Source organism: Rosa chinensis, chromosome 2, assembly GCF_002994745.2.
Source record: "Rosa chinensis cultivar Old Blush chromosome 2, RchiOBHm-V2, whole genome shotgun sequence".
NCBI lineage: Eukaryota > Viridiplantae > Streptophyta > Magnoliopsida > Rosales > Rosaceae > Rosa > Rosa chinensis.
Window position 1 is genome coordinate 10,206,424 of NC_037089.1, and position 19,322 is coordinate 10,225,745.

Consider the following 19,322-nt stretch of genomic DNA (forward strand, 5'->3'; position numbering starts at 1 on the left):
ATACTTGAGTAGTATTTTTCACATGAGCATCTTAATTGCCTTACAAATTCATAAATCCTATGTTGTGCTTACATCTACTTCATGATCATGTACATAATTAGTTCTCCGAGGGTTATGATTGGAAAGGCTAATACCGCATTTTACTTATGTTTGTAAGTTATTAGATTTTTGGATTATATTTCATTTAGTTTGCTTGAGGACAAGCAAAGTTCAAGTGTGGGGGTGTGATTACACGCATTTATATGCATGTAATTGTATCTAAAACACTAGAATTAAGCTAATCCTCATGTCAATTAATATGTAATTGATCCATTTTTATTTACTTTGTAGAAAATAAGTGGAATTGCGGAAACGAGAGAAAATGGTGAGAAATTGGATCAAATTGGAGTTTCTGACAAAAGGACGAAAAAGTCAACGCGGGTCAACACCATCAAGGGAGCGGAATCAAACCATCTCTGATAATGTGTGGAAGTGCATTGAGGAAGAAGAGAAGAAAGAAAAAAATGGGGAAAAGAAAGAAAGATGAAGAAAAGAAGAAAGGAGAAAGAAAAGAAAGAAAAGAGAGAAAAAAAAAAAATTGGACTGTGCTGACGTCATCATGACGTGGATGACGTCAGCAATATCATCATTTTCCCCCACGTTGTGCTGCAGCTTCTTTTGATTTTTATTTTTTTTTTCTCTCCAATTTTTTTTGCTGCCACATGTCATTCATTTTTACCATTTTCTCTTCCTCTTGCAGCCACACAAACCATTTCCAACCATCCTATTCTCTCTGTTCTCCCATCAGACCATGACCTAATTATATATATACACACCTTACCACACGAAGAGGGGAAGAGCCGCACGCACCACCAGATCCCATTACTCTCTCTCTCCCTCTCACCCTTCAGCTGCACACCACCTATCACTCCTCTCTTCTTCCTCAAAACACCACACCACCATCCATACCCACTTTATATTTTCTTTTAATTTTCACTACTCTACATCAAATCCTAATCAATTTCTCAAGGGATTTCAAGGAGCATCAATATTTGGGATTGGGTAAAAGTGGGAAATCATAAATCAAGGCTTGTCATACTTGCTCCATAGCAATTTGTGACTTGTTCTTGTTGCTTCCCACTCCTCTTCACCTTTTTCTCTTTAATTGATGTATATTTTTGTTGATTTATTGATGGGTTGTGAGTAGTCTATTTAGGAAGCTAGGGTTTAAGTCCTAGCATGGATTTAATGTAATAAATATGTTTTGATTTAATGGTTTTCAATTTCGTGTTTGGCATATGTTCTATTCTATAATATTTGACTTAGATGCATGCTTAGGAGTTTGATTAACTCTTGAATGTGTAGATGAGGATGTCTAGAAAAATTAGGGGATCTAATCACTTCTCTAATTTATGGCTAGGATACTTGTTTAGAACATGGTTAGTTACAATACCAATTTCGATTGCCGTATTGGCTAGCTTGAGAACCTTGATTCTAGGACTCTTAGCCTTTTGGTGCAACTGGAGGCCCTAACAAGGCTCTAGATTGTCCCAATTGAGTTTCTACGACCCTTGATCCGGAGTAGGAATACCCTTTAAGGAATCTAATGACCCATGAGCCTTGAAAAGCCTTGGGTACGGTTCTTGATGCCACTATGAATTGAATGACCATTGTCGGAATATATTTGTGCATTAAATTTGGCTAGGAGGATACCCTAGTGACCTAATTTCCATATCTTGATTAGTTTCTATTATCTTTATTTTTAATTTTAATTTTAATTATCAATTGTCATTTTTATTTTCTTCGCAATTAAAAAAAAAATCAAATTTCACAAACCACTTTCATTGTCCATACCATTTGGTTGTGAGCTTCCGCATTTATTTGTGGTTCTCTTGACCCATTTTAGGCTTGGTTGTTCCGAGCTGGGCATGTAAATAGCTTGGTGCTATTTTTCTATGTTTTGTTTGTTAAATTGTTGGTGACTTAGTAATCGGCATAACCAAGGATTAAAGTTAGCTTTTCAATCCCCGTGGTACGATAATTTCGGGTTCAAATATTTCCTACTTCTTTGATGACCGTGCCCTTATTGCGCGTAAGTTGCATTCAAGCACACACAAACCAAGCGATACCAACTACCGCCAACGGTATGACCTACGGAATCACCGCCAAGCAGGCTACCACCTGAACCCCGGCTCGCCCCGAGATCACCACTGACGCGCCGCGCCAAAGCAGCATCAGAACCTCTACAAACTGGGAACTGATGCATATCAGTCCCACATCGAAAACAAGGAAGAGGTCAGCTTCTTCCTCACCTATAAAAGGTTCTATTCTCTCTCCTCATTAATTACGCATTCACTACTTACCTACTGTTATTCTGTCAACATAAATACATTGACTAACTTAGGCATCAGAGAAGAGAAGACCACCCAGAGCGGTCTCCCTCTGACGCCGCTTTGTATTTCATTTTACAAGTAGCGGAAGTTCTGTGAACACTGCAAGTAGCAGTCCGCCCATCGGACCCGCGTTAATAGAGACTTGGGCTACCGCTCAAATCTTAAACATTAACACCTTCCAAAACACATGTTGTTTTGGGATGGGGATAGAGGACGCAGGCCATTGTTGGCGGTGTTCCAACTGTGTGATAGGTCTGAATCCATCATCTCTCTATAGGGATAGAACAAGCCCATATCAATCGAACATCTTAAGTACTGAAAGATATCTTTTACACCAATCTAATGGCGTCACATTGGCGCAGAGCTATATCTTAGCTAACAAGTTCACTGCAAATGAGATGTTCGGTCTTGTGCATTGAGCTAAGAACAATAATGCGCCTATTGTACTTAAGTAAGGAACTTCTGCCTCTAGCACATCTTCGTCATCATCATTTGGACGAATAAGATCCTTTTTAGGATCAAGACTACGGTCGATCATGGGGGTGCTTGAAGGTTTGACCTTGTCAAAATGCCTAAGCATTTATCAACACAATGCTCAAGTTTTAAACCGAGACATAATCGTGTTCTCCCAAAATCTTTCATCTGAAACTCGGATTTCAACTGTTCAGCTATTTCCCTTAACTATTTAAGAGCTTCCAATGAAGATCATGTCCAACATGAACCGCGATAGAATTTGTTATAGAAATGTGTAGGCATATCCTTTACCAATCAAGTAGTCATTTTAATGAGCGTTTCAACCTCTTTGTAAGTTGAAACGCGCTCCGTGGTATAGAATCACTTGACTTGGGTAAATGAAGTTCAACATGAACCTTCATGTACATTATGTATCTAGATCCCCATAGAGAAATATAGTGACCACATTTGTAAGCTGCATGTTCAGTTATTCAGAAACTACCAAACTGATAGGGTAGTGGAGTGCAATGACATCCATTACGAGAGAATATGTCTCATCGTAGTCGATTCCAGGGCGTTTTGTGAGAAGCCTTGCACTATAAGGCGAGATTACCATATCTTTTTCTCAACACGCTTTCTCAAGAAGACCCATGAGTCAATAGGTGTTATGTTAGGAGGTGTTGGCATCACTGGCTAGAAAACCTTCATCTTCGTTAGAGAATCCAACTTAACCTAGATCGCATTTTTCCATTTAGGCCAAATTTCTCTACGTTGACATTCATTCATCAACGGAGCGTGGTTCGATATCATTCGACTTAACAAACTCATGTGTAACGAAATGCGCAACGACATCGTCAATTATGATGAAGTTTCTATCCCACGTCTCATGTACACTAGTGTAATTTTCAAAAAGCTCTATATTCTCATGAATAGGTTCTAACGTCTAGGTGTCCCCCAAAGATAACCATAATCCAGAAGATTCTCATGAGATGGATTTTGAGTGTCGATGATCCAAGGATTGGTTTGTGTCAAAGTATTCTTCGAACCCACGGGCCTCCCATGCATCCTAGTTAGGGCTATGGCCTATAACGCCAGAGTGCCACTCTCTTTGGCATTGGAGCCATGCCTACTCCATGTAGGGTGGCGCTACGTCCTCTAGTAGGGACGTCCTTCCTTGCAGGCATATTTGCAGCAGATATGTGTGATCTCGTCACTTTAACAAGGATTGAGATGAGACATAGTGGGGACAGACCACGATAATTCATGTCGTTCCTGCTGAACATTCATGTTCTTATCTCCCCCTAACAACGGGAAGACTATCTCATCAAAGTGATAATCCACAAGATATGTGTAAAGAGATCGCCTAGCAGGGGCATTAAGTGGCAGACGATTGTTGGAATCTCAAATCCAACGTAGTTGCCCATTCGTCTTTGAGAACCCATCATAGTGCGCTATGGCGGCGCAATTCGCACATAAGTGGCTCACTCAAATGTGCGTAAGTACGAAATACTTGTACCCAGTCACTAGCTGTAACGCAGAGATAGATTGAGTGGCAGTGGGTCGTAGTTGAATTAGTATAGCTGCATGCAATATTGCATCACCCCAAGCGGATATAAAGAGATTGGTGCGCATTGCTGATATCCGGGCTACCATCATAGTCTTTTCCCCGAGACCACTTGGGTGTGTTCATGGGAATATGATGTCCAACATCATTCCCAATGCAATAACCATCGAAAGTGTTCGATGTAAACTCTTTAGCATTGTCAAATCCAATTGATTGAATAGGATGATCCGGAGAGTGAGTCAGTTGTCATATGATGTGTGCTAGGAGTGTAGTATAAGCAGCATTACAAGTGGATAATGGCACAACAAGTGACCAGCGTGTTTGCTTTTCAACCAACATCATGAGGTATTTAAATGTCCGCAAGTTGGTTGAACTAGTCCACAGAAGCTCCATGGATTCTATGTAAGAACATAATGAGTATTTTCATATTTTTTACATAGGACGGTCTTAGTCCTAATTTCCTTAACGAACAAGCTTTGTAAAACGAGCGAGATGTCTTAGAAGCAACCAATGAGGATTTTGGTTGGGCCTGAGCGTCTGAAACTCTATTTGAAGCAAAGTTGGTGATTGCAGTATCACCTATGGTGCCATCACTATGATGGATGCCATCCATGGCGTTATGGATAGGGATTGTGCCAACCCTAGGGTGGGTGGTGGACAGCGGCGGCACCCTAGGCAACGGCGGGGGTCATACTTAGTCCAGGAATTAACCTTTTATTCGTGCTTCATTTCGCTCAAAAAAATGGATGTTCGTGTAAGTCTTTAATAGATGGATCATCACATCATTACCAGGATAACCTATCATGTCATGACAAAGCCAATATGTGTCTAAATCCAAGAGATCATCTCTCATAACTTTATTGGATTTAATAGCTCGAATAGTGACATAGAGTCCCCTAGATAGACACATAAACTTCTCTAAGATTCAATCATTAGAGGTATTGCAAAGAAACTCATTTTTCGTTCTCTACATGCGTTTCTGCATGGAATCCGTTGCTACTCATAGGTGCGATTTTCCCTAGGAGCGTAGAGAGTTTCTGTGACAGTAATCAACGTGCCATTTGGCAAGGGGAATTTGGGCTATTCCATGTCCTTGAATTAATACTGATGGCCCAGCCATCATAGTCACAAATTGAATTAATACTGATGGCCCAGCCATCGTAGTCACAAAGTAATATGCTCAGAATCAAAATGGAGTCATAATGAAAAGAACTCGAAATTTTATTCATAAGCCAACAGAGTACATCATTGTCTCTTAACAATTAAGAGAATCTAATCCAAGTACTAGCTAATGCAAAACTATGGTAGTCGTTTAACTTCTTTCGGTAACTCCAAAATAAATATGACCAGGTGAGTAGAGAGATGTTGGTGGAGCAAACCTCGCTTAAGTACCACTTATTACATCTCTTGGAAAAATAAAGAAAAATAAAGACTTAAACAGAATTGGCGATCTATTGATCCCAGCCAAATTTGAAGTCTTCAACCCTTCACTCTAGATCATCTTCTTGTTCCACATAGTGAGCTTCTCTTGCTTCACAATATGCGTTGTAGGCGGTGACAATTTCTTCACGAGCTCTACAAATGTGTGCCCAATGACCGGATACTCCACATCGAGAACAAACATCTCTTTGCTCAGACCTCATTGATTGAGGTGATTTGAAAGTGTCATTTAGATGAATCTTAGTGTTGGTGGCGCCACCAACATGGCCAGAGGCGTTGCCTCCCTCTCTCTTTCCACGTTGACCTCTTTGGTTCCGTGTTAGCCTATTTTGGCGGTTACCTTCCCAAGTAGAGTGATTATATGGATCAAAATGTCCAGAAGTATTCCTAAGATAAGGGTTTCGCTCTTGGCGCCCTCTTTTAGGGGCGCGTCTATAATTGGATTCTGGAATATGCTCTGTTTCCATGGATCTTGAATTATAGTTTTTCATAAGGATGTTGTCATGCTTTTCAGCGACATTCATAGCTCCAATGAGCTTATGAAACCTTGTGATCCATCTTGCAGTAACATCAATTATAGTTCTTAGCAACCATGAATGCAGAGACGAGGAAGGTAGAGAGAGTCTTCTCAATCAACATCGCATCTGTGATCTCTTTACCACAGAATTTCATTAAGGATTTAATGCAAAGTGCCTCCGAGTTGTAGTCAAGAACTGACTTGAAATCATAGAAGCAGAGGCTATGCCATCTCACTTGTAGGTCAGGAAGCAGGGAGTCACGGACGTTGACAAATCTTTCTTCGAGTGAGACCCATAGCCTTCTGAGGTCTTCTTCATTCATACACTCATACTGGAGTGAATCATCCGTATGACGAATCATTAGGATGATGGCTTTCACCTTATTTTCCTCTAAGGCTGCTCTATTTACTTCCAAAGCTTGAGCTTGCTCAACAATTTACACGTACTAGCTAGGCTCGAGAATTGTATCCAGGATTCCATCGGCCTTGAGATGCTGGCAGACGTTACGAACCCACCTGTGATATCCAGAGCCAGTTGTTCCCAATGGAGCAAAGTCCAATTTGTTCAGGTTGCTCATCCTGAAAGAGAACAAGAAAAAAGGTTAGTTTTGGAGAGGAAAAAGCTACCACGAAAACATATAAAATTTTTTAGCGTAATTGCTTCCAAGAAATTTAATTCCAAGAGTATTGGATCATATCGAAACAATGACGTAAGTGGTCGATCATAAATTCTCTACAAACTATAGATCGGGGTAGTCGAGACCAACCTATAGATGACGGCTTTCTTCTTCGATCAACGACGGTTTTTGAGTTGAGAAGTTATTAGAAGAAACCCAGATTAGATGGTGATAATGGTGAATGATAGTTTTGGAGATGGGTATTGGAAAGTGAAGGTTGAAGACGAAACAACCAAGATTAGAGGAATAAAAAAATATTATTTTAGAGAAACGGTAATTGAGAGAAAGTTGCTGTGTATTCTCATTGATAATAGGAGCCTATTTATATAGAGAATTACAAGACATAGAATCAGAGTTGTACAAGGAAAGATAATTGTACAATTAATCAGATATCTATAAATATCTCCGAGAATATCTCTAATTTAAAACCCAATTACAAGTAGGTCAAGTAACCTAAAGTTTGGGCCAGACACATATTCTGGATTTACTTGAACAATTTATCAATTGTTGTTTACTCTAATAAACATGTGATAAGTCCATAAATTTTCTGACACAATGAACTATATGAATAAGATGCTTCCTTGTTTCATTCATAACTAAACAACAATCAAAGTGATCCTTTAGGGTCGGTGTTATTTGCACTCCAAATTAGAATGCAAGAAGCTTTCACAATCGTCTCCTTGTCTAGAAGAGAAAGAAAATGAATTACCATAGAAAATGCAATCCTGCAATGGCCTTCTCCATCCTATCAAATATTATTAGGGGTGCCCGGCAAGTTGTCAATGAAGTTCTCTACGTTTCCTTCCTTCGATTCTCACCTTGCAGGTAATACTTTTTACATCTTCTCTTGCAATATCAACCATCTAACGTACACAGTCAAAAACTTTGTCCCTATCAACAAATTAAAGCACAAGTCCAAACACTTTAACACAGACATGTTTGGACGTGCCACGGGTCACATTGTGAATTCCATATGTCATTTGAAATTCACATGGTCACATTGTGAACTCCATATGTCATTTGAAATTCACAAATGCTATGATCTTAGCATTCACAAAGCATGATTTTAATTTTTTTTTTTTTTGTAAAAGGGAAAATCATGATTTTAAAAATGTGCCAAAATTTGAGTTATTATATTGGAGTATAGAATATATTTCTTTTTATGATTTTTTTTTTACCTTTTGAATTTGAAAAAATTGTAAAAACAAATATGTTAAAAATTTCGGCAATTTGTCAACATGACACATTCTAAAAATCATGGTTACCTAGGTGAGATAAAAAAATCATGAAAATTTGCATCCTCTGCTCTACTTTTGTTAGTCATCTGTTGCTGCTCTCTCAATCTATTATTTGCTATTTTGTTGAGTACAGATTTCATGGTGATCATAGTACTAAAGTGCTTTTATGCTGCTGTTAATCTCATATGGTCTTTCTAGATCTACTGTTTTTACAATTGGTCTGTTCCTCATGGCTTTTGCAGTGCATGGGTTTAGTGCGTTTGAATTTACTTTGGCCACCCACATATTTTCATAGGCCTATGGTGTATCCTTTGTTTTGTTTTTTCTTCATTTGTACTTTGTTCCTTTTCTTGGGAGAGGTTTTGGTTAATGTCTCCATCTTTCTTCTTGCATTTTCTTCTTCTTTATCTAAAAGAACTAATTAAGTTCTGCTGCAATCATATACCTCATTACATGGCAGCCCAGTGTTTACACCCTGTTTATTAACCTTTATTTCATCAAGTCATAGCCGTAGGAGGGAGATTTCTGATAATTATTATAAATCTTCTGATTATCAACATCATTATCTGAAGAGGTTAGAAGAAGCATGTTAGAAGTTCCTCTCGTATGTGATAACTCCACGCAATAATCTAGGAGTTTGGGTTAGAATCGGCTAGGGTGGTATATACATATCCAAGCAAAAAGAGAGATGAAGATAAAGGACTTTGGCTTCATGGATTAGTTAGGACTCTTCAGCAAGGATGTGGTGCAGTGCTAATTAACTAATTGATCAATGTTGATTAATCATGTATAACATTATAAGACGTTGGAAGATTGATGCATGATAATTGACAGGCCACTTGTCACATGAGAACCGCACTCCTATTTGTTGAAGTATTCTAATGCATCAATTAAACCAGGTACGTCAATTGGATTGAAGTAAAGACAGCTGCATGGAAGAAGGACTCAACCACTTCAACCTCTATATAAAGAAGCTAAGCAATCGACAAATCAAGAAACACACACACATCTCCAGTTAAAACTCCATCATGGATTTTTTTTCATTTTTCTTAGCTCCAGATTAGTTAGGATGTCTCTTCAATTTCTTAGTTGTTAGCTTGTAACCTAGTATGATTTCAATTGTTTCCTTTGCTACGTTTTGGTAATAGTTGATAGTTTTATTTTTAAGCTGTTTATTTTTTTCGCTCTTTACGTTACCACTCTTTTAATTCTTGCTATTTACTTTATTGCTCTTTACCTTTCTGCACTGAGTTTAGTGTTTACTTCTTCGCTCTTCTATTATCGTACTCTACGTTTTTTGCACTAGGAGTAGTTTTAACGTAATTATTGGTTACTAATTAATTGTCATTCGCCTCATCCATTGAACAACCCGAAAGTCCTTGTCTCCAAGGCATTGAACCCTCAGCTGAGATTATTCCTTCCTCAGCTTTCAGTCGCTTGAAGAAGTCAGAACACGCGCACTACATCTACTCCATCTACAATTGCACACTTGGCCTCTCAGCCGTGTGCTGGCACGCCCCGCAATCTATTCATCGAGAATGATGTTTGTTCCTTGATCTTTCAGCTATCTAGGCTGAGGTGATTTTCAGAGGCAACACCCGGACAATCATTTTCAATGATATGCCAAAGACTTCAACAGGGAAGATACAAAAATTCATTCAGAGAAAAAGCGAAGGTCTTGGGCAGCCTATCTTAGAGAGCAATATATAACTATGTTGTAAAACGATAGTAAAAGAATTTGAGAGAGAGAGAGAGAGTTTAAACGCAGAGAATGGAGTGCATCTATTCATCTCACTATGAGGAGGTTTGTATAAGACTACATTGTGTACACAAAAAGGTAACATTTAATAGCAATGTCATTTACTCATACATACAGTTCTATCAATCACCAATCTATAGGGACAGACACCTGTCACTCAACATCTATTTACATGATTTATCCATCATTATTTATGACAAAATAGTCTTATTGAGGTAATTTGGAGCTATGAACAAAGTACGACTAAATAAGCTACTACTCCATTTATGTTGAAGTTAAACATAAATGGAAGATGCATTAGTACATTATGGATGGCTTTTTTGGGTGCTTGAAGCTCATGTAGTGGCGTGTGCAGGATGCCGTTCCAGATCGAAGCGGATAATGTATGGATAGATAATTGAACCGCAGTATAGGTAATTTCCAATCTTGATCCCACTTGAAATGAGTGATAACCCTGGATCAAAGTAGTGGGCAATAGGTTCCCCTTCCAAATTAACAGCCATTACACCAGAATTTTTCTCCATATGGGGTCTTCCTGTTGTATACTTCTCCATGATTGCCAGCCATTTTCGAATAAAAGGGAACCTAAGTGCTAAATTCCAAGAATCTGTAATCTCCTGTCAATTTGGCAAAAAAAAAATGTCAATGAACTATGAATAAGATGCTTCCTTGTTTCATTCATAACATAACAGCAATTGAAGCGATCCTTTAGGGTCGGTGTTATTTGCACTCCAAATTAGAATGCAAGAAGCTTTCACAACCCTCTCCTTGTCTAGAAGAGAGAAAATGGATTACCGTAGAAAATGCAATCCAGTAATGGCCTTCCCCATCATATCGAATATTATCAGGGGTGCCCGGCAAGTTGTCAATGAAGTTCTCTACGTTTCCTTTCTTCTTGCCTTGCAGGTAGTACTTTTTACATCTTCTCCTGCAATATCAACCATTTAACGTACACAGTCAGAAACTTTGTCCCTATCAACAAAAGCCCTAAGTCCAAATACTTTAGATGAGGGTTTCAGAGAACATTATACATGACAGTTTCACAGAAGATCACAAAATTCTGATCCGGAGAGACTGCAACTCCATTGCCAAAGTAGAGGTCGGGGACTAGCACTTTGGTCTCTTTGATAGTTGGATCGTAGCTGAGTAATCTTCCATGCGGTTTGCCCTCCAAAACGTCCCAGATAAAGTCTTTCAAGCTGTACTTATATGAAGCATCTGTGAAGTAAATCATGCCATCTTTTGCTACATCCACAGCATCTGTTAGCTTGAATTTCACACCCTCAGCCTCATCAGTCAACAGCTCCACTTCTCCATCCTCACTTATACTCAGTAATCCCTGATTTATGTTCCCACATTTTTTTAATTAAAATGAGAAACTATGTTAATATATAAGCTAGCAACTAGCATAATACAAACAGACGCAGAAGAAAATCCCACATGAAGTACAGAAATGTAAAATAACGAACCAAAACATGGAAACTCATGCAACAACCTATAATACAAAGAACCCGGTTTCACCGATAAACAAAGACATCACCACTATCAGTCCATGTCTATGAGCTATGAACTATGAACATTGAAGAAGCAATATACAGTATGCCATAAACTTGCTCATATACCACTTCTTTTTTCTTTTTCCTTTTTAACAATGGCTGCAAAAAGCACCATGATATACCACTTCATTTTCGTTGTTCAGATTGAAAAACAATATACAGTATGCCATAATTTACTCGTATATATATCAATATCGTCGGCACCTAACGGTCCTAACCCTAAATATATGTGTCGGTGACAATTAGTGACGCTGACGTACCTTTTCTGTGTCCGCCACCAAAAGCTGACCGTTATGACCGTGAGCGAGTCCGAGTGGTCTCCCGCCGGTGTTAACCCAGTTCTCAACCACCGAGTCAGCAGCCGACTCGTTCAATGTGACTCGCTTCACCCACCCGTCCGCGCAGCCCGTGTAAATGAGTCCCGACTTTGAATCATAAGCAACGTCTTCCGGCGCCACTAAAGCCCCAGCACCTATAAACTCCGACCCTTTGAGCATGTGAGCATTATGCGCTGGGGCAGCGGTGACTCGGTGGCTCAACTCGTGAAGAGGCAGAGGAGCCGGGTCGAACGGGTCGAGCTGGTAGAGGATTACCAGAGCTGCCGCCACCGGAACCAGTATTGAGAAGAGGAGAAAGTTCAAAGGCCATGATGAAGATGATGATGATCTTCTACTAGCTTGAGTTGAAGGGGAAGGTGAGTTATGGTTGTTTGACTCGGGCATATTGGGTGACGAGTTATGGAGGTGACTCGGTGCAGATAGTCATATATGGATTGTTTGGTAAGATTAGCAGTTAATGAGGATATGGTGTTTCGGGGGCAATAGCCGGTGCATAGTCATATATGGATTGTTTGGTAAGATTAGCAGTTAATGAGGATATGGTGTTTCGGGGGCAATAGCCGGTGCACAGTACAGGGATAACGACAAGCTTGAGGATGTAGCTGTTAAGATTATTGGTGTCACTAAATCCAAAAAGATATCCAAGAAGATATAACTTGCACAAGGTTTTGGACTTTTGGTATAGTACTTCTACATCAACAGATGATCTCAAGAATAATGCAAGAGTGTAGACAAACAAATTTGATTATTATATAGAGAAGAGTCCTAGTTCATTTTGTTTGCCAAATTGTAAATGTACGTTAAAGGTGTCGTAGAGAATTGGATAATTGTATTGTATTCATCTCACCATGAGGTTTATATAGAGTTACATCATGTATACAAAAGGCAATACATAATAGCTATACTAATCAATCGCACATTACAAGTATGTCAATTGCATACATTAAGCAATACCTATTGCATGAATTATCATTTACAACACTCCCCCTTGGATATTACATGTCAATAGTGTTGCCTCTGCTATGCGCTTCTAAGTTGTCTCGTCAAAAACCTTGCCAAGTAATAAAAACCCTGTGGGAAAAAACAACCTTGGTCGAAGGAGAAAAATAGAACAACACGCGTGAATATGGAGGAGTCGACATCCTTCCACACTCCCCCTTGTGCCGCTCAAACTCGGTGACGACGTTTTGATCGTTGCCTCACTAAAAACCTTGCCAGGTAACAAAAACCTTGTGGGACAAAAATAACCCTGGTCGAAGGGCAAAAAGAGCACAACACGTCCTTCACTCTTTGAGATCGAACATGTAGACATCATACCTGCCCCTGATGTCAAGGTCTCCCCCTGATTTCTACAATTATGGGAGTTCGGATAACTTTCTTAATTTGATGCTCTTCACATGTTTCTCGAAGGTGGATTTAGGTAACGACTTGGTAAACAAGTCCGCTACATTATCCTCTGAACGGATTTGATTCACTTCAATATTTAGAAGTATTTGTTGTTGCTGATTGTAAAAGAACTTAGGTGATATATGCTTGGTGTTGTCGCCCTTGATGAAACCTAACTTCATTTGCACAATACAAGCTGCATTATCTTCATAAATGCATGTAGGTTCATTTGTGGTAGACTTCAAACCACAAGTTCCTTGAATGTGTCTAACTACAGACCTTAGCCATATGCATTCTCGCACGGCTTCATGTAGAGCGATAATCTCTGCATGATTTGAGGAAGTAGCAACAAGGGTCTACTTTGTAGACCTCCAAGATATCGCAGTGCTTCCCATGGTAAAAAAATAACCCGTTTGGGAGCGACCTTTGTGAGGGTCAGAGAGATACCCTGCATCAGCAAAACCCATCAAGACATCATTGTCATTTTGATGGAAGGGAGGAGGAGCACGGAAGTTGGCGTTTTGCCTTGTGGAGTCTGATCCCACACTTCTGTTATTTCTTTTCTCTCTATAGGGATAGAACAAGCCCATATCAATCGTACCTCTCAAGTATCGAAAGATTGTCTTTATGCCAATCCAATGGTGGCATGTTGGCGCAGAACTGTGTCGAGCTAACAAATTCACTGCGAATGAGAAGTCCGGTCTTGTGCATTGAGCTAAGTACAATGATGCGCCTATTGCACTTAGATAGGGCACTTCAGCCTCTAATAAGTCTTTGTCCTCATCCCTTGGACGAAACAGATCTTTTTCAGGCTCAAGACTACGACCGATCATGGGAGTACTCACAGGCTTTGCTTTATCTTCATTAAAGCGCCTTAATAATTTTTGAGTATATGCTGACTGATGAATCATAATCCCATCACTAGGGTGCTCGAGTTCTAGTCCGAGGCAAAACCGTGTTTTCCCAAGATCTTTCATCTCAAATTCGGATTTCAAGTACTTAGCAATTTCCTTTAACTCATCTAGAGTTCCAATTAGGTTCATGTCATCGACATAAAATGCTACAATTGCAAATCCGTAACTTGTCCTCTTTATAAACACGTATGGGCATATTTCATTGTTGACATATCCCTTCCCAATCAAGTAGTCACTTAGACGGTTATACCACATCCGTCCGGATTGTTTCAATTCATATAGTGAGCGTCTCAATCTTATTGAAAACGCGCTCCGTGGTTTAGAGCCACTTGACTTGGGTAATTGAAGTCCGTCTAGAACCTTCATATATATCTCTGAATCTAGATCCCCATAGAGATATGTTGTAACCACATCCATAAACTGCATGTCAAGTTTTTCGGAAACTACCAAACTGACAAGGTAGCGGAACGTTATAGCGTCCATTACGGGAGAATATGTCTCCTCGTAGTCGATTCCAGGGCGTTGTGAGAAACCTTGCTCCACAAGGCGGGATTTGTATCTAACAACCTCATTTTTCTCATTATGCTTTCTAACAAAGACCCATTTATGGCCAACAGGCTTTATACTTGGCGGTGTCAGCGTTATAGGCCCAAATACCTGTCTCTTTGTTAGTGAATCCAATTCAACCTGGATCACATCTTTCCATTTAGGCCAGTCTGCTCTTCGTTGACTGTACTTACATAGGCATTTGCAAGCATAATTAGCTATAATAAGCCACGCTCATGCTACCTCCAGCGGTACCGACTCCCGCTAAAGGAGTGACCTACGGGAACACAGCCAAGCAGGCTATCGCCTGAGCCCTGGCTTACCCCCAGATCACCGCTGACGCGCCTCTACGCGCCACGCCAAGACAGCATCAGAAGTTCCAGAAGCTGGGGACTGAAGCATATCAGTCCCACATCGAAAACATGAAGAAGATCAGCTCCTTCCTCACCTAGAAAAGGTTCTCTCTTCTCTCCTTATTAAGGACGCTTTTACTACTTACCTACTGTTACTTTGTCAACATAAGTACATTGATTAACTTAGGCATCGGAGAAAAGAAGATCGCCCAACGCGGTCTCCCTCTGACGCCCTCTGTATTTTACTTGACAGGTAGCGGAAGCTCTGAGAACATCACAAGTAGCGATCTGCCCATCGGATCAGCGTTAACCTAGATTCAGCTACCGCTGAACTTTAGACATTAACATTGGCACCTTCTGTGGGAATCCTTGAACAAAAAGCCATCCCACCATGACTAACGGTATGGGGGAAACGCTGAAGAACGAGAGGATCAATCCGTCAACCCCCACGCCACCAACCCCACGATCAACGTTAATCCAGCGGTTAACGTTAACCGTGCATCATTCAACACACAGGTCAACCCCGGCGTGGAACCCCAGGTTACTCCCCAGGTCCCGCCAACCCAAACTACGGTGGAGGCTTAGCCGAGTGGCAGCCACCCACCGGTGCAGGACCTTGCCGCTATGTATGAGCTGGCACTGGCGGACCTTCACAAAGCAAATAGGGAGCGCGAGCAGGAGCGTAGAGAAAAGGCTGAGGCCCAAAAGCAGGTGGCCATGCTGATGGCAAGATTTGATAAGATGAAGAAGGCGCTGGAAGCAAACGCCAACACAGCGCAAAGCGAGTAATCGTGAAGCACCAGGCGCAGTCAGGCAGGGGGAGGAAGAAACATTGAAGGCATTCGTCACCAGATGGCAAGCGGCAACGTCCCAGTGCCGCGACCTTGATAAGACAATGGCGTTGACAGCTTTCAAGCAAGGACTCCTCAAGGGGCCATTTCTCTATCATCTCAACTACAACCATCCAAACGCCACGTATGATCATGTCATGAGTGAGGCTGTGATCCATGCATAGGCAGAGTTCATCACATACGGAGAAACCCCACCACCTCCGCGGACACCAACAAAGTCCACGCCTTCATCCAGTCATCAGGAAACCGCTAACAAGGCCGCTGCCACGCCGCAAACTGATAAGAAGAGAGAGTGACAACATGGCAACTACCAGAGCAAGCGGCAGAAGGACCAACACTACAATAAGGGCAACCGCTCATCTCATGGGAATAACCGTAATAAACAGACGGAGTCCTCCCAGCGGTACGCAGTGTTTACAGTCCTCACGGCCTCATATGAGGGAATATACGACCAGTGCAAGGACCAGATTCCGCCACCACCCCCAAGAAAGTACCCAAGGGTGGGTAAACCCAGAAACATTGGCAATTGGTGTAAATACCATGAGGACAGTGGGCACAATACCAATAACTGCAATGCTCTCAAAACAGCTATTGAGACTTTGTACCGAGATGGTAAAATAGAACAATTCAAGGTGCGCCAACCACCACCCGTGATCGCCAACATTGAGCCCATGGGCCTCATCAACACCATTGACGGTGGTGCCCCAATCACTAACATGTCTCACAGGGGAAAAAAACACTATGCACTTGCTAACCACCCCAAAGAGGTGTGCAATATCCGCTATGAAAGGTTCGCTAAGCTCCTAAAATCTGGTTGGGAGCCCATTACATTTTCAGAAGAGGAGGAGCGCGGAGTACATCTACCCCACGACGATCCATTTTGATTGACGCCATACTCGATAAATGGTAGGTGGGAAGGGTCCTTATTGACAGTGGGTCTGCTGTAAATGTCATCTTCAATGGTTGCTACAACAAACTTCAGCGGAATAAAAAACTACTACAGGATCATGAGCCATTGCTCAGCTTCTCCGGTGACGTCACGCAGCCATTGGGTTCTGATTACATGCGACTAGTTATCGGTGCTAGTCCATGCACAGCAGAAATCCATACAGAGTTCATCATTGTGGATTGCTTCAGTTCATATAATGCCATCATTGGTCGACCAACACTCAACAAGCTCAAGTGCGTCATCGCCGGATACATGCTCCTCATGAAGTTCCCTACCCCCAACGGGACAGGCTATGTGAAGGGAGGTCAACAGCTTGCACGGGAGTGTTATTCAACGACTGTGTTGCGGTCGATGCTCCGCCACAAGATCCTTACGGTAGGAAATAATGCAGAGGCACCAGACATCTTTGAGGACCCAAAGGATGACGAGAAAAAATATGTCAAAAAGGAGCCTGTCAACCCACAAACATCCTTGAGGGTTATCAGCATCTCCGACGAGCACCCTGAGCGAACAGTCAGCATCGGCGCTCAGCTAGACCCGGAGGTAGTGGCTGAACTCACCCAGTTTCCAAGTGACAACGCCGCCGTCTTTGCATGGTCCTATGCCGACATGTCAGGCATCTCCCCTGAGATCATCACACACAAATTAAGTATTAAACCATTCGCCTACCCTGTCAAGTAGCGGCGAAAGGCCTTTGATGAAGAGAGATACCGTGCAATAAGGGAAGATGTTGCCAAGCTCCAGAACATTGGATTCATCCGCCAAGTCAATTACCCTCAGTGGATTTTCAACCTGGTCATGGTAAAAAACCTAGTGGAAAGTGGCGGATGTGTGTCGACTTTAAGGGCCTCAACAAGGCATGCCCCAAAGACAGCTTCCCGCTACCTCGCATAGACCAACAGCTCGATGCAACTGCTGGGCACGAGCTACTCAGCATGATGGATGCCTTCTCCGGCTACAATCAGATCAAGATGCACCCTAGTGACCAGGAGTGCACCTCATTCACCACCGACAAGGGCTGATGAATGCCTGTCTTTCGGTTTGAAGAACGCCGATGCAACTTACCAGCGGCTGATGAATGCTATGTTCGCTAAACATTTGGGCAAAATCATCGAGGTCTACGTGGACAATATGTTGGTAAAAAGCATAAAGGCCAGCGGACATGTGGCAAACCTCAGAATCATATTTGCCATTCTCTTGGCCTACGGTATGCACCTTAACCCAGAAAAATGCTTCTTCGGCGTAACCGCTAGCAAATTTCTAGGTTACATAGTCAATGAACGGGGCATAGAGGCCAACCCTGACAATGTACAAGCCATACTCAACATGAAGGCTCCAGAGTGGAAGAAACACATTCAAAGCCTCCAGGGCAAACTAACCGCCCTTTCTTGGTTTATCTCCAGACTCACTGACAGATGTCTCCCATTTTTCAAAGTCCTGAAGACAACCCACAAGAAGGTCATCGATTGGAACTTAGACTGTGAGGCAGCGTTCTAGAGCTTGAAAGAGTACTTGGCAGCAGTTCCGCTCCTCTATATTCCTGTGTAGGGGGAGACATTGTATATATACCTAGCAGTATCACAGTCAGCGGTAAGCTACGCCATTGTTAAGCGGGACGGCCAAGATGAGCTCCCTGTATTCTACGCTTGCAGAGGCATGAATGGGGATGAAACAAGATATCCCCCCTACAGCAGCTCGCTTTAGCACTCATCGTCGCCGCTAGACGCCTCCGCTGGTACTTTCAGGCCCACACAATTCATGTCTTAACAAATCAACCGCTAGTAATGCAGAACCCTGAACACTCGAGGCTCCTCAGTAAGTGGGCCATCGAGCTCAGCGAGTTCGACATTGACTACAAACCAAGAACCGCCATGAAAGGCCAGGCGGTGGCAGACTTCATTGCTGAGCTCACCGAGCGACAGGTCGAACCCAACACGGAAATGGTAACCGCTGAAGAACCAGCTCCCCAGCAGTCAGACTGGAACCTACACGTGGATGGCTCCGCTTGCGCTAAGGCCAATGGCGCCGGGGTCATCTTGACAGGGCCAGGGAGACTGAACGTGGAATACGCGTTAAAATTCAACTTCAAAGCCTCAAACAACATGGCAGAGTATTAAGCGCTCATTGCCAGCCTACTCCTCGCCATCGACTCAGGGGCTGACAGTGTCAACATATTCAGCGACTCCAAGTTAGTTGTCAACCAGTTCAACGACAGTTTCCAGGCCAAGGACCAACAGTTGGTGGCATACTTGGGTTACGTCAAGACGCTCCTAAAAAAATTCAAATTCCACACCATCACGCAAATCCCCAGGGAAAGAAATGCCAAGGTTGATTCACTGGCGAGACTAGCAGCCGCTCAGCCACACCAAAGTCCAGCGGACACAAGGGTGGAATGTCTTGACAAGCCAA

General features: G+C 42.0%; 1 protein-coding gene across 1 annotated transcript; it reads right to left on the reverse strand.

The window, feature by feature from the left end:
• Window positions 1-10,033: 10,033 nt before the first annotated feature.
• LOC112189083 (protein STRICTOSIDINE SYNTHASE-LIKE 5) lies at window positions 10,034-12,430 on the reverse strand. Its single transcript, XM_024328356.2, has 4 exons — window positions 11,837-12,430; window positions 11,052-11,359; window positions 10,816-10,948; window positions 10,034-10,637 (listed from the first exon to the last, which is right to left on the reverse strand). Exons 1-4 carry the CDS (start codon window positions 12,296-12,298, stop codon window positions 10,356-10,358), a joined length of 1,185 nt encoding a protein of 394 aa, XP_024184124.1. The 5' UTR covers window positions 12,299-12,430; the 3' UTR covers window positions 10,034-10,355.
• Between the last annotated feature and the right edge of the window lie 6,892 nt (window positions 12,431-19,322).